This window comes from Tachysurus fulvidraco, chromosome 7, assembly GCF_022655615.1.
Source record: "Tachysurus fulvidraco isolate hzauxx_2018 chromosome 7, HZAU_PFXX_2.0, whole genome shotgun sequence".
NCBI classification, from domain to species: Eukaryota; Metazoa; Chordata; class Actinopteri; order Siluriformes; family Bagridae; genus Tachysurus; species Tachysurus fulvidraco.
In genome coordinates, this window is record NC_062524.1 from 686369 (window position 1) to 702659 (window position 16291).

A 16291-nucleotide genomic window follows, 5' to 3' on the forward strand; every position below is an offset into this window, starting at 1 on the left:
TGTGCCAACATTAAACAAACAAAAATAATATAGGAATAATTTATGAGTTTATATTTATTACAATGAGAATTGTAATGTCATGCAGATAAAATTGATTTGGATTTATTTACCTGTTGATTGGCTCGTACTTGGGTACACTAGAAACAAACCAGATACAGTTTACATTAATTATAACATTTACTTTTGTGCCAAAGTTTTATTAATAAAATTTAATTGAATTGAATTAAACATTTTACAATAATATAATGTACTCTATGGATATTTGTGTCTACTGTGTTTATTATTATTTTTAGCTGTGTTTATAATTTGAGATCGAGATCGTATTCGAGATCGTATGTATAACTGTAGGAATATTGCTGGTTAATGGAGCACTGAAGTATTATTATTACCTGTTGATTGGGCCGTATTTAGGTCCACTGCTAGAAACAAACCAGATAAAGTTTACATTAATTATAACATTTACTTTTGTGCCAAAGTTTTATTTTAACTTTTAACATGTCAAGCAATTAATAAACTGAATCACTTTATAGGTCAACAGACACAAATAAATAAATAAATGAATAAATAAATAAATGTAAAGTATATTACAATAGCCATTTAGTTTCACCTTTTTAGTCATTCTTGTTTCCAACATAACATATGTTTTGCAAAAAAAATATTTATATATTTGGTATAATAAACCTTATTTATATACAAAAATTCCTCATTTTTTATTAAAAAAATAGAAATTTTGTATTATTTTCACTATAGAGGCACACAAGTTGATGCACAATTACAGGCTGGTATATTTCAAGGGCAGGAGATTCTTTTGAAACTATTTTGACAATTTTTTATGTCAGCAAATAATAAAAGCTGTTTTTTTTTATTTTCAGGTCAAATTGACTTGAATTCTTATGAATCAAAAAATTCTACAACGATCACCATTCGGTGTGTAATATCTATTTTGCCCACCAAATGTCATCTGAACAACCAACAACAGGCTACACACACACACACACACACACACACACACACACACACACACACACATACACATACCCTACTCAAAAACATGGCATAATTTCAAGTGATTAAAAAACTTCTTTTACACTCCTTTTTTTTAAGTATACTTAATTTATGAACGATAAACCTTATGAAATTATGCCATGTTTTTGAGTAAAATTAGCAGAAATGATTAAATATTATTTTGGATAACCACTGACTGATAAATGTCACATATTACTCAGCATATCTCCAGGACAAAGCTGACTGATGCAACTAAATGTATAAATAAGAGAGAGAAAACAAATGTGTGTGTGTGTGTGTGTGTGTGTGTAGCATCATTTTGGTAGATCATATTTTGTCCTCTGCTAGGCACAGGCATATCAAATGTGTGAAATATTTACAAATGTTTGGCTTTTTTTTTCTGGAGGCCTAATGAAATGCAATGCCCAATGTGTGTGTGTGTGTGTGTGTGTGTGTGTGTGTGTTTTGGGTGCATGTGTTAGTGGACATTTTATGCGTGCATTTTGTGTCTATATGTATGTTCATTGCACTGAAAAGGGCAAAAGTGTGACCTATTTCCGCACTAAATGTGGCCGGGTCCAACTGACCCTGGAGAAACCAAAACGGAAATTCAAGTAACACAGTTCAAGGAAAATAGACTAAATTAATTTTACTTGCAAAGTTCATAATTTGGAACAATCCTGATAAATTTCAGTCAAATATGTGGGAGGAAACTACACCAGGTTACGTATGTATCCTGGTTCCCTGAGAAGGGAACGAGACGCTGCATCAGTGCTGACGCTATGGGAACGCTTTTAATGGCTCGGGAAGGACACGTGACAGAGTGATTATGCACCAGCAAGTCCATATAAGGGCATCTACGTCACACTACTCCAGCTTCTATTTGTCTGAAGGAAGCACGAGAGGATGCCCAGGGCGTGGCCAGCGATGCAGCGTCTCGTTCCCTTCTCAGGGAACTGGGTTATATACGTAACCTAGTGTAGTTCCCTTTCGAGGGAACTCGACGCTATTTCAGTGTTGACACTATGGGAACGCCAATAATCACGTCGCCACGCACAGGTCGATGACTGTGCCAGAGGCCATGAGAGAGCACGAGCAGACTGGGAACAGACCATCAAAGGCCCTGCAGGACCAGGTTATAGAACCAGATAAAGGTGTGCGGAGAGGATGAACCTGCCGCAACACAAACATCTTCAAAGGGAACACCCCTGGCCAAGGCACTGGATGAGGCAATACCCCTAGTGGAGTTAGCCCTGATGCCGAGAGGCGAGGCAAGACCGTGCACCTCATAGGCCTGAGCTAATGGCCTCCACTACCCAGTACGCCCGCTTATTCCGGCCCAAGACAGATAAAAAGGGAGGAGGAGTTATTCCACAAGCTAGAGCGGTGGACATAAGTCCTCAACGCCCTTAGTGGGCAAAGCAAATGCAGCCTCTCCTGTTCCGCTGACTCATGGGGCAGGGGAGAGGAGGCCTGACTGGACAGCCAGCCATCCTGGGCACCATAGGGACATATCCTGCCCTGGGGTGCAGAAAAGAGGCCAAGGCTAGGAGCAGAACCTTTAGGGTCAGAAACTTCTCAGAGGCTGACTCCATGGGCTCAAACAGGGCTTCCAGCAGCCCCTCCAGGACCACAGAGAGGTCCCAGGAGAAAAGGCGTGATCTGCACGAAGGCCTCAGCCGCCTAACACCACGCAGGAAGCCAAGGAGGCCCCGAGGACAGGTTCATGGTTGGCAGCAATGGCGGCCATGTACACCTTTAAAGTAGATGGGGACAAGCCCCGAGAAAAGAGAGACTGCAGGAACTCCAGTACTGTACCGACCAGTCAGTGAACTGGTTTCTGACTGTGTTCATCACACCAGAGGCGAAAAAGCCTCCACTTCAGAGCATATAGCTTCCTAGTGGAGGGAGCCCTGGCATTCAGTAGAGTTTTGGTCACCTCAGATGAGAGGCCTGCCTCTAGGAACTGGTCCCCCACAGGGGCCAGACCCAAAGCTTCCATCTCTTGGGGTGGGGGTGTAGGATTACCCCCTGCACCCAAGAGAGGCGATTCTCCCTGACAGGAACCTCCATGGAGTGCCGTTCGGGAGGGTGGACCGTGAACCAACTCAAGAAGGCCAACGAGGGGCAACAAGGAGAAGGTTGACCCGGTCGTGGTGCACTCTGGCTAGGGCTTGCAGGAGCAGAGCTACCGGGTGGGAGGCGCACCGGCCACGTCCACACCAATGTCGCTCCCCCCTGTGGGGCTGGAGACATTCATGGCATCTACGCCCCTCCCCGGGCCTCAGCACCTGCCTCGACAGGAAGTCTGCCTCCCTATTTGCATGCCCTGGGATGAAAATCGCTCTCAGCAAAAGGAACCTAGTGCAGAATCTGCTGTGCCAACCTAAAACGGGGGCACAAATGCAGACCGCCTTGATGATTTATATGGGGAACCACCACAGTGCTGTCTGTCCGTACTAAGACATGGCAGCCCCTGAGGCATGGAAGAAAGTGTTAGAAACACAGCCCTCGTCTCTAGGCAGTTTATGTGCCATGAGAAATAGGGGCCCTCCCATAAACCCTGGGCAGGATGGCCATCCTAGGCCGCTCCCCAGCCCGATAGCGAGGCGTTCGTTGAAAGAGTCCTGCGACAATGACACGCCCCTTTTTCTACGGTATCCAGGACCCACTGAGACACCCCTGGCAGAAGTTTCCATGCTGCCTGGCTGTCCGATAGTGGTGTCAACCTTGCGCAGACCTCCCGGGTGCCCTGAAACTGGCAGGTGCCAACCTAGGGAGGGGAGGAGCAGACACAGACCCCACTGCTCCCTGAAACACCGGAGGTGGCAGGGCAGGCAGTAGGGAACACTGAACGTTGCTGACTGGCATTTTACCTTCTGGTGCCTGTCGACGACAGCACTCACTGCATCACCGAACAAGCCCTGAGGTGACGCCGAGGTGTCCAGGAGAGAGGACATATCCTCATCTTTAATGTTAGTCAAATTGAGCCACAGGTGCCTCTCTGTGGGAACCAGTGCAGCCATTGCACCGCCTATGGAGCGGGCCGTCTGCTTTTTAGCACGGACCGCAAAGTCAGTGGCTCGGTGGAGCTCAGATACCACCTGAAGGCAGCAACGCCTTCAGGTGCGGGCGATGTAGGTGAGAGATAGCCCGTAAGTGTTGAAAAAATACGCGCTGAAAATGGAATTCTTCAAGACCTCAACACCTCGGCATGGAGGTCTGGAAAATACGGCAGCCGCCCACGTGAAGGTGGCCTGTGGCCTGAAGTCAGACAGCGGTCGTTTAGCTTATAACGGACGACACTTACTTTTTCTTCATGCCAATCTTATTTTAGTTTAGACATAGCGTGTGTCACCGCCTCAAAGAGCTCCTCGAACGCAGCCGATTGTGTCGGCTATTCAGAGGGGGGGGAAGCCCCTCCCAGCCCACATTGAGCTCCTCAGAGCCCGCCGCGGAAAGCCGAACTTCCGGGTTGGGAGAAATCGCAGCGCAAGCTCCCAAAACCGAAAATGAGCGAACGGTGTTAGGGGAGAGGGAAAGAGAAAGGGAAAAACCCGTCTCTTGCTCCATATCCGCTAATTCAACCAGCGAAAATACAGAGGGGGGGAAGCCCTTCCCCGCCCACATCGAGCTCCTCAGAGCCCGACACGGAAGCAATATGCTCTCTTCCGGGTTGGGAGAAATCGCAGCGCGAGCTCCCGAAACCGAAACCAAGCGAACGGCGTTAGGGGAGAGGGAAAGGCCCGTCTCCTACTCCATATCCGCTAACCGTACAACGACCCGCAGCCGAAGCTGGGAATTACAGCCAGGTCGGGATCGGAGAGTACGCACATTGCACTAAGCCGACTCCCTCGAGAGCCGACCGGGCATGTGCCTCTCCCAAACAAACCACGCAAAGAGAGTGCGTGTCGTCCCTTGTGATAAAGTGGTGGCACGGATGCACGCATCTCTTAAAATGCTTATTTTACAACACATTAATGTTTCCTCGCCTAGCATTCCCTAGAATATATATTTTTCTCTCCCTGTACTAGACAGACAGGACAAACAATTGACACACATACACAGAGCGCTTCCTGAAGACAAAGAAGCTGGAGTAGTGTGACATAGATGCCCTTATATGGACTTGCTGGTGCGTAATCACTCCGTCACTTGTCCTTCCCGAGCCATTAAAATGGCACGTGTGCACACAGAGCTTCAGACACAACTTCCTCACAGAAGCGTTCACATAGCGTCCGCACTGACACAGTGTCGAGTTCCCTCGAAAAGGAACCCAGGTTATGACACATTAAACTTTCATTAAACCTTCCAGCAGGGTCAGATAGACCCAAGGAAAATACGAGGGTTAACATATAAAATCTAAACTGTATTGTACTTGTACATTGTTTCCCCTGTTTTTTGTTCCACTGCATAAGGTTTCAAGCATCATTAATGAATTTATGAGTTTCTATTTTATATATTCATATTATATATGTATATATCTTTATATATTACATATTGTCAATAGTTAAAATTGGAATTAAACATTTCTTTATCTGATGATTGGCTACTACTGTGGGCCACTGCAAGGAACACAACACAAAAGGTGTACATTAATTATATATAATGGGACTTCATACAATCTAAAATTAGTGATATTCATGGTCGAGTGGGTGTTCAGTCGTTTTGAGATCGTATATAAAACTGTAGGAATATTGCTGGTTAATGGAGCACTGAAGTATTATTATTACCTGTTGATTGGGCCGTATTTGGGTCCACTGCTAGAAACAAACCAGATAAAGTTTACATTACTCTATAATATTTTCTCACTGTGCCAACATTAAACAAAAAAAACCATAGGAATTTATGAGTTTATATTTATTACAATGAGAATTGTAATGTCATGCAGATAAAATTGATTTGGATTTATTTACCTGCTGATTGGGCCGTACTTGGGTACACTGCCAGAAACAAACCAGATAAAGTTTACATTAATTATAACATTTACTTCTGTGCCAAAATGATATTAACATTTAACATGTAAATCATTTAATAAAATGAATCACTTTATGGATCAACAGACACAAATAAATAAACAAACAAACAAACAAACTAAATAAAGTATATTTTTAATGTTGAACATATAAAATCTAAACTGAATTGTACTTATGCATTGTTTCCCCTGTTGATTGTTTACAGATTAGTTATAGGAGATTAAGGGTATATATATATATATATATATATATATATATATATATATATATATATATATATATATATATATATATATAAACTTAGGCTCCAAGAAATAAACAGATGAATGTTTATATTGTGTTTATATTGTCATATGTTAAGATACACAGTTGGAATTGAAATGTATTTACCTGTTGTTGAGATAGTAGGTACATTCACTGCTGCAAAAGAACCCCACAAAATTTAAATTAATTATATGTAATGGGACTTCATACAGTTTACAATAACAACGTGGATTAATAAGGCTAACTATTTTATTGTCACTGAATGAGGCTTATAGTAACAAATAGTGCCTTTAAAGTTTTATTTTTATTTTGTTTTCATTATATTTTATTTGTGAGTTTATATTTATTACAATGAGAATTGTAATGTCATGCAGATAAAATTGATTTGGATTTATTTACCTGTTGATTGGCTCGTACTTGGGTACACTGCCAGAAACAAACCAGATAAAGTTTACATTAATTATAACATTTACTTCTGTGCCAAAATGATATTTTAACATTTAACATGTCAATCAGTTAATAAACTGAATCACTTTATGGATCAACAGACACAAACAAACAAACAAACAAACAAATAAATAAAGTATATTTTTAATGTTGAACATATAAAATCTAAACTGAATTGTACTTATGCATTGTTTCCCCTGCTGTTTGTTTCACTGCATAAGGTTAACGACCATCATTAATGAATTTATGAGTTTATATTATTTATATATTATATATCGTCAATAGCTAAAATTTGAAATAAAATTTCTTTATCTGTTGATTGGCTACTATTGTGGGCCACTGAAAGGAACACAACACAAAAGGTTTACATTAATTATATAATGGGACTTCATACAATCTAAAATAATATAATGTGGTGTTAGTGGTATTGATTGTTAAGGGGGTGTTCAGTCGTTTAGTTTTAGGTCATTTGTTCTTTTACTTTTGTTCTTTTACTTAAGCATCATTTAACTATTCTACACATGAGGTTTGGATTATTGTCTCAAATCTAACAGATTAGTTATAGGAGCCTAAGGGTCTATATATATATATATATATATATATATATATATATATATATATATATATAAACTTAGGCTCCAAGGAATAAACAGATGAATGTTTATATTGTGTTTATATTGTCATATGTTCAGATACACAGTTGGAATTGAAATGTATTTACCTGTTGTTGAGATAGTAGGTACATTCACTGCTGCAAAAGAACCCCACAAAATTGAAATTAATTATATGTAATGGGACTTACAGTTTACAATAACAAAGTGGATTAATAAGGCTAACTATTGTATTGTCACTGAATGAGGTGTATAGTAACAAATAGTGCCTTTGAAGTTTTATTTTTATTTCATTTTCATTATATTTTATTTGTGAGTTTATATTTATTACAATGAGAATTGTAATGTCATGCAGATAAAATTGATTTGAATTTACTTACCTGTTGATTGGGTTGTACTTGGGTACACTACTAGAAACAAACCAGATAAAGTTTACATTAATTATAACATTTACTTCTGTGGCAAAATGATATTAACATTTAACATGTCAATCAATTAATAAACTGAATCACTTTATGGATCAACAGACACAAACAAACAAACAAACAAATAAATAAAGTAGATTTTTAATGTTGAACATATAAAATCTAAACTGAATTGTACTTATGAACTGTTTCCCCTGTTGTTTGTTTCACTGAATAAGGTTTACGACACGTCTACATCATCAACATTTGCACCCACACCCACTCATATCCTTATTAATTACATCCATATACCTCCTTTTTGGCCTTCCTCTTTGTCTCCTGGCTGGCAGCTTCATGTCACTCTCACTCTGCCTCCTCTGAATATATCCAAACCATTTTAATCTGTACTCCCTAACTTTGTCCCCCAAACTGCCAACATGAGCTGTCCCTCTGATGTGGATTAATAAGGCTAAATATTGTATTGTCACTGAATGAGGTTTATAGTAACAAATAGTGCCTTTGAAGTTTTACAGTAATATAATGTACTCTATAGATATTTGTGTCTACTGTGTTTATTATTATTTTTATCTATGTTTGTATTTGAGGTATTTGAGATCGTATATATAACTTTAGGAATATTGCTGGTTAATGGAGCACTGAAGTATTATTATAATTGGTCTTCTGTTGGTCCAAATTAAATCAATTTACAATAATGTTCTCTCACTGTAATAATGGCTCTCTATAATATTCTCTCACTGTGCCAACATTAAACAAACAAAAATAATATAGGAATAATTTATGAGTTTATATTTATTACAATGAGAATTGTAATGTCATGCAGATAAAATTGATTTGGATTTATTTACCTGTTGATTGGGTCGTACTTGGGTACAGTACTAGAAACAAACCAGATAAAGTTTACATTAATTATAACATTTACTTTTGTGCCAAAGTTTTATTAATTGAATTGAATTAAACATCTTACAGTAATATAATGTACTCTATGGATATTTGTGTCTACTGTGTTTATTATTATTTTTAGCTGTGTTTGTAATTTGAGATCGAGATCGTATTCGAGATCGTATGTATAACTGTAGGAATATTGCTGATTAATGGAGCACTGAAGTATTATTATTACCTGTTGATTGGGCCGTATTTGGGTCCACTGCTAGAAACAAACCAGATAAAGTTTACATTACTCTATAATATTCTCTCACTGTGCCAACATTAAACAAAAAAAAGGTCCACTGCTAGAAACAAACCAGATAAAGTTTACATTAATTATAACATTTACTTTTGTGCCAAAGTTTTATTTTAACTTTTAACATGTCAATCAATTAATAAACTGAATCACTTTACACGTCAACAGACACAAATACGCATATGTTTTGCACACACATACACACACACACACACACACACACACACACACACACACACACATATACCCCCTACTCAAAAACATGGCATAATTTCATGTGATTAAAACTTCTTTTACACTCCTTTTTTTAGTATACTTAATTTATGAACGATAAAACTTATGAAATTATGCCATGTTTTTGAGTAAAATTAGCAGAAATTATTAAATATTATTTTGGATAACCACTGACTGATAAATGTCACATATTACTCAGCATATCTCCAGGACAAAACTGACTGATGCAACTAAATGTATAAATAAGAGAGAGAAAACAAATAAGTGTGTGTGTGTGTGTGTGTGTGTGTGTGTGTACGCGTGTCTCTCTGTGTGTGTGTGTGTGTGTGTGTGTGTTTTGGGTGCGTGTGTTAGTGGACATTTTATGCGTGCATTTTTGTGTCTATATGTATGTTCATTGCGCTGAAAAGGGAGAAAGTGTGACCTATTTCCACACTAAATGTGGCTGGGTCCAACTGACCCTGGACAAACCAAAACGGAAATTCAAGCAACACAGTTCGAGGAAAATAGACAAAATTAATTTTACTTGCAAAGTTCATAATTTGGAACAATTTCAGGCAAATATGTTGATGGAAACCCAAGTTATGACACATTAAACTTTAAACAAACAAACAAAAAACATAGGAATTCATTAGTTTATATTTATTACAATGAGAATTGTAATGTCATGCAGATAAAATTAACTTGAAATTACTTACCTATTGATTGGGCCGTATTTAGTTCCACTACTAGAAACAAAACAGATAAAGTTTACATTAATTATAACATTTACTTTTGTGCCAAAGTTTTATTTTAACTTTTAACATGTAAATCAATTAATAAACTGAATCACTTTATAGGTCAACAGACACAAATAAATAAATAAATAAATAAATAAATAAATAAATAAATAAATAAATGTAAAGTATATTATTAATGCTTAGTCAACTTGACTTTTTCTGTTTTGACTGCTTAAAAAAAGTATATACGATAGCCATTTAGTTTCACCTTTTTAGTCATACTTGTTTCCAACATATTAACATATGTTTTGCATAAAAATATTTATATATTTGGGATAATAACCCTTATTTATATACAAAAATGACTCATTTTTTTAGTAAAAAAATAAAAAAAAGGGAAATTTTGTATTTTTCACTATAGAGGCACAAAAGTTAATGCACAATTACAGACTGGTATATTTCAAGAGCAGGAGATTGTTTTGAAACCATTTTGACATTTTTTATGTCAGCAAATAATAAAAGCTGTTTTTTTTTTATTTTCAGGTCAAATTGACTTGAATGCTTATAAATCAAAAATTCTACAACGATCACCATTCGGTGTGTAATATCTATTTTGCCCACCAGATGTCATCGGATCAACCAACAACAGGCTACACACACACACACACACACACACACACACACACACACACACACACACACACACACACACACATACCCCCTACTCAAAAACATGGCATAATTTCATGTGATTAAAACTTCTTTTACACTCCTTTTTTTAGTATACTTAATTTATGAACGATAAAACTTATGAAATTATGCCATGTTTTTGAGCAAAATTAGCAGAAATGGTTAAATATTATTCTGGATAACCACTGACTGATAAATGTCACATATTACTCAGCATATCCCCAGGACAAAGCTGAGTGATGCAACTAAATGTATAAATAAGAGAGAGAAAACAAATGTGTGTGTGTGTGTGTGTGTGTGTGTGTGTGTGTGTGTACGCGTGTCTGTGTGTGTGTGTGTGTAGCATCATTTTGGTAGATCATATTTTGTCCTCTGCTAGGCACAGGCATATCAAATGTGTGAAATATTTACAAATGTTTGGCTTTTTTTTCTGGAGACCTAATGAAATGCAATGCCCAATGTGTGTGTGTGTGTGTGTGTGTGTGTGTTTTGGGTGCATGTGTTAGTGGACATTTTATGCGTGCATTTTTGTGTCTATATGTATGTTCATTGCGCTGAAAAGGGCAAAAGTGTGACCTATTTCCACATTAAATGTGGCCGGGTCCAACTGACCCTGGAGAAACCAAAATGGAATTTCAAGCAACACAGTTCAAGGAAAATAAACAAAATTAATTTTACTTGCAAAGTTCACAATTTGGAACAATCCTGATAAATTTCAGGCAAATATGTTGAAGGAAACCCAAGTTATGACACATTAAACTTTCATTAAACCTTCCAGCAGGGTCAGATAGACCCAAGGAAAATACGAGGGTTAACATATAAAATCTAAACTGTATTGTGCTTATACATTGTTTCCCCTGTTGTTTGTTCCACTGCATAAGGTTTACAACCATCATTGGAATTAAACATTTCTTTATCTGTTGATTGGCTACTATTGTGGGCCACTGAAAAGAACACAACACAAAAGGTTTACATTAATTATATATAATGGGACTTCATACAATCTAAAATTAGTGATATTCATGGTCGAGGGGGTGTTCAGTCGTTTTGAGATCGTATATAAAACTGTAGGAATATTGCTGGTTAATGGAGCACTGAAGTATTATTATTACCTGTTGATTGGGCCGTATTTGGGTCCACTGCTAGAAACAAACCAGATATAGTTTACATTACTCTATAATATTCTCTCACTGTGCCAACATTAAACAAACAAAAAAAAAACATAGGAATTTATGAGTTTATATTTATCACAATGAGAATTGTAATGTCATGCAGATAAAATTGATTTGAATTTACTTACCTATTGATTGGTCCGTATTTAGTTCCACTACTAGAAACAAACCAGATAAAGTTTACATTAATTATAACCTTTACTTTTGTGCCAAAGTTTTATTTTAACTTTTAACATGTCAATCAATTAATAAACTGAATCACTTTATAGGTCAACAGACACAAATAAATAAATAAATAAATAAATAAATAATATAAAAATAAAGTATATTTTTAATGCTTAACATATAAAATGGAACACAACACAATGTTCCATACAATACAATCTAAAATATATAATGTGGTGGTAGTGATATTCATGGTCGAGGGGGTGTTCAGTCATTTAGTTTTAGGTCATTTGTGCTGTAATTTAAGCATCATGTACATCCATTCTACATAAAGGTTGGATTATTATCTCAAATCTAATAGATTAGTTTTTGGAGCCCAAGGATTCATATATATATATATATATATATATATATATATATATATATATATATATATATATATATATATAACTTAGGCTCCAAGAAATTAATTGATAAATGTTTATATTGTCATATGTTAAGAGACACAGTTGAAGTTGAAATGTACTTACCTGTTGTTTGGATAGTAGTTACACGATCTGCACAAGGTTGAAATTAATTATTTGTAATGGGACTTCATACAGTTTAAAATAACAACTTGTATTAATGAGGCTAACTATTGTATTTTCACTGAATGAGGTTATATGAGTTTATAAGTAACAAATAGTGCCTTTGAATATTCGACTGGTATCACTGGTACAGTATTGAAATGGTTCCAATCCTTTTTGTCAAACAGAAGATTTACAGTCAATTTAGGTGTCTATTTATCCTCGGTGGCTCACGTCACCTGTGGTGTACCCCAAGGATCGATCTTAGCACTGGTATTGTTTTCGCTGTATATGTTACCTCTGGGATCAATTATGCACAAATTTGGGGTGTCCTATCACTGCTACGCGGATGACACACAACTTTATATACCTATTAAACGCAAAGATAACTCGGCATACAAGAGATTGGAGGCTTGCCTGCAAGAACTCAAATTGTGGATTACAAATAATTTCATGATACTTAATGATGACAAAACCCAAATCATTCAATTTGGGCCAAAAGAGCACCCAGATGAAATTTCTATTAAACTTGGTACTATTACTCCTTATCTTAATTCTGATGTTAAAAATCTAGGATCTCACCTTGATAATGGCCTTAAATTAGACAAACAAATCAACACTATAGTTAGTACCAGCTCCTTTCACATTCACAGGTTAGCTAAAGTCAAACCTTTCTTAAGCAGGAAAAGTTTTAAAACAGTGATTTGAATTTTGTATCCTATTAATCTTTATATTATTCTTTATATCAACCTGTTGCTTTATGTTTATGTTGTGTAAAGCGGCTTTGAGACAATGTCAATTGTAAAAAAATGCTATACAAATAAACTTGAATTGAATTGAATTATCCACGCTTTTATCTCAACTCGACTTGACTACTGTAATTCTTTGTACTCTGGGTTACCTCTCTTTTCCATCTCTCATCTTCAAATGGTCCAAAATGCTGCAGTCTGTCTACTCACAGGTAGCCACAAACGAGACCATATTACACCAATCTTACGTTCTTTGCAGTGGCTGCCTGTCCGATACTGTATTGAATACAAGATTCTGCTATTCATCTACAAAGCTCTCAATAATCTAGCTACCAAATATTTATCTGATTTGATCGTTATGTACAATCCTTCCAGATCACTTAGATCCCAAAATGGTCATCTTTTACTGGTACCACGATCCTGTCTACAACGCAGGGGAGACCGAGCTTTCGCAGTTTGCGGGTCCTAAGATGTGGAATAGCTTGCCACCACCAGTCAGAACTGCTTCTATTTTAGCCGAATTTAAATCCATGTTAAAAACACACCTCTTTTCCTGTGTTTTTAATTGTTGGTAACGTGTTCTTTTATATTTATGTTACTTTTTTCCCTTTTCTTTTATCTCTATGTACAGCACTTTGGCCAGCTCAGGCTGATTTTAAATATGCTTTATAAATAAAATTGAATTGAATTGAATTAAATGTTTTACAGTAACATAATGTATTCTATGGATATTTGTGTCTACTGTGTTTATTATTATTTTTAGCTGTGTTTGTAATTTGAGATCGAGATCGTATTCGAGATCGTATATATAACTGTAGGAATATTGCTGGTTAATGGAGCACTGAAGTATTATTATTACCTGCTGCTTGGGCCGTATTTAGGTCCACTGCTAGAAACAAACCAGATAAAGTTTACATTATTTATAACCTTTACTTTTGTGCCAAAGTTTTATTTTAAAATTTAACATGTCAGTCAATTAATAAACTGAATCACTTTATGGATCAACAATAAATAAATAAATAACGTATCTTTTTTAATGCTTAACATATAAAATGGGACACAACACAATGTGTTTACATTAATTATATATAATGGGACTTCATACAATCTAAAATAATATAATGTGGTGTTAGTGATATTGATTGTTAAGGGGGTGTTTAGTCGTTTAGTTTTAGGTCATTTGCTCTTTACTTAAGCATCATTTAACTATTCTACATAAGGTTTGGATTATTGTCTCAAATCTAACAGATTAGTTTTTGGAGCCTAAGGGTTTATATATAAAATGTATTTACCTGTTGTTTGGATAGTAGTTACATGATCTGCTAAAAAAAAACAACACAAAGTTGAAATTAATTATATGTGATGGGACTTCATACAGTTTAAAATAACTTCTTCTTCTTCTTCTTCTTCTTCTTCTTCTTCTTCTTCTTCTTCTTCTTTCGGCTTTTCCCTGCAGGGGTCGCCACAGGGAATCATCTCTCCCCACCTATCCCTATCTTCTACATCATTAACACTTGCACCCACACCCACTCATATCCTTATTAATTACATCCATATACCTCCTTTTTGGCCTTCCTCTTTGTCTCCTGCCTGGCAGCTTCATGTCACTCTCACTCTCCCTCCTCTGAATATATCCAAACCATCTTAATCTGTACTCCCTAACTTTGTCCCCCAAACATCCAACATGAGCTGTCCCTCTGATGTGGATTAATAAGGCTAAATATTGTATTGTCACTGAATGAGGTTTATAGTAACAAATAGTGCCTTTGAAGTTTTACAGTAATATAATGTACTCTATGGATATTTGTGTCTACTGTGTTTATTATTATTTTTATCTATGTTTGTATTTGAGGTATTTGAGATCGTATATATAACTTTAGGAATATTGCTGGTTAATGGAGCACTGAAGTATTATTATAATTGGTCTTCTGTTGGTCCAAATTAAATCAATTTACAATAATGTTCTCTCACTGTAATAATGGCTCTCTATAATATTCTCTCACTGTGCCAACATTAAACAAACAAAAATAATATAGGAATAATTTATGAGTTTATATTTATTACAATGAGAATTGTAATGTCATGCAGATAAAATTGATTTGGATTTATTTACCTGTTGATTGGGTGGTACTTGGGTACAGTACTAGAAACAAACCAGATAAAGTTTACATTAATTATAACATTTACTTTTGTGCCAAAGTTTTATTAATTGAATTGAATTAAACATCTTACAGTAATATAATGTACTCTATGGATATTTGTGTCTACTGTGTTTATTATTATTTTTAGCTGTGTTTGTAATTTGAGATCGAGATCGTATTCGAGATCGTATGTATAACTGTAGGAATATTGCTGATTAATGGAGCACTGAAGTATTATTATTACCTGTTGATTGGGCCGTATTTGGGTCCACTGCTAGAAACAAACCAGATAAAGTTTACATTACTCTATAATATTCTCTCACTGTGCCAACATTAAACAAAAAAAAGGTCCACTGCTAGAAACAAACCAGATAAAGTTTACATTAATTATAACATTTACTTTTGTGCCAAAGTTTTATTTTAACTTTTAACATGTCAATCAATTAATAAACTGAATCACTTTACACGTCAACAGACACAAATACGCATATGTTTTGCACACACATACACACACACACACACACACACACACACACACACACACACACACACACACACATATACCCCCTACTCAAAAACATGGCATAATTTCATGTGATTAAAACTTCTTTTACACTCCTTTTTTTAGTATACTTAATTTATGAACGATAAAACTTATGAAATTATGCCATGTTTTTGAGTAAAATTAGCAGAAATTATTAAATATTATTTTGGATAACCACTGACTGATAAATGTCACATATTACTCAGCATATCTCCAGGACAAAACTGACTGATGCAACTAAATGTATAAATAAGAGAGAGAAAACAAATAAGTGTGTGTGTGTGTGTGTGTGTGTGTGTGTGTGTGTGTGTGTGTGTACGCGTGTCTCTGTGTGTGTGTGTGTGTGTTTTGGGTGCGTGTGTTAGTGGACATTTTATGCGTGCATTTTTGTGTCTATATGTATGTT

General features: G+C 36.2%; 2 protein-coding genes across 27 annotated transcripts in view; both read right to left on the reverse strand.

The window, feature by feature from the left end:
• Positions 1-16291, reverse strand: part of LOC113653753 (interferon-induced very large GTPase 1-like) — an 859689-nt gene that overhangs the window by 661916 nt on the left and 181482 nt on the right. The gene's annotated exons all lie outside the window — the stretch shown is intronic.
• Positions 1-16291, reverse strand: part of LOC113661809 (alpha-tectorin-like) — a 113872-nt gene that overhangs the window by 85992 nt on the left and 11589 nt on the right. For 11 of the 25 annotated variants that reach the window (XM_047816184.1, XM_047816183.1, XM_047816182.1 and 8 more), the window contains exons 10-27: positions 15586-15615; positions 15314-15343; positions 14493-14522; positions 14060-14089; positions 12416-12442; positions 11849-11878; positions 11661-11690; positions 9838-9867; positions 8843-8872; positions 8571-8600; positions 7681-7710; positions 7411-7440; positions 6642-6668; positions 6369-6398; positions 5919-5945; positions 5736-5765; positions 390-419; positions 111-137 (exon numbers count right to left, since the gene is read on the reverse strand). In XM_047816184.1, coding sequence (XP_047672140.1) covers positions 111-137; positions 390-419; positions 5736-5765; positions 5919-5945; positions 6369-6398; positions 6642-6668; positions 7411-7440; positions 7681-7710; positions 8571-8600; positions 8843-8872; positions 9838-9867; positions 11661-11690; positions 11849-11878; positions 12416-12442; positions 14060-14089; positions 14493-14522; positions 15314-15343; positions 15586-15615 — 528 coding nt within the window. The remainder of the gene's footprint in view (positions 1-110; positions 138-389; positions 420-5735; positions 5766-5918; positions 5946-6368; positions 6399-6641; positions 6669-7410; positions 7441-7680; positions 7711-8570; positions 8601-8842; positions 8873-9837; positions 9868-11660; positions 11691-11848; positions 11879-12415; positions 12443-14059; positions 14090-14492; positions 14523-15313; positions 15344-15585; positions 15616-16291) is intronic. The other 14 variants (XM_047816202.1, XM_047816203.1, XM_047816188.1 and 11 more) reach the window with 11 other exon arrangements.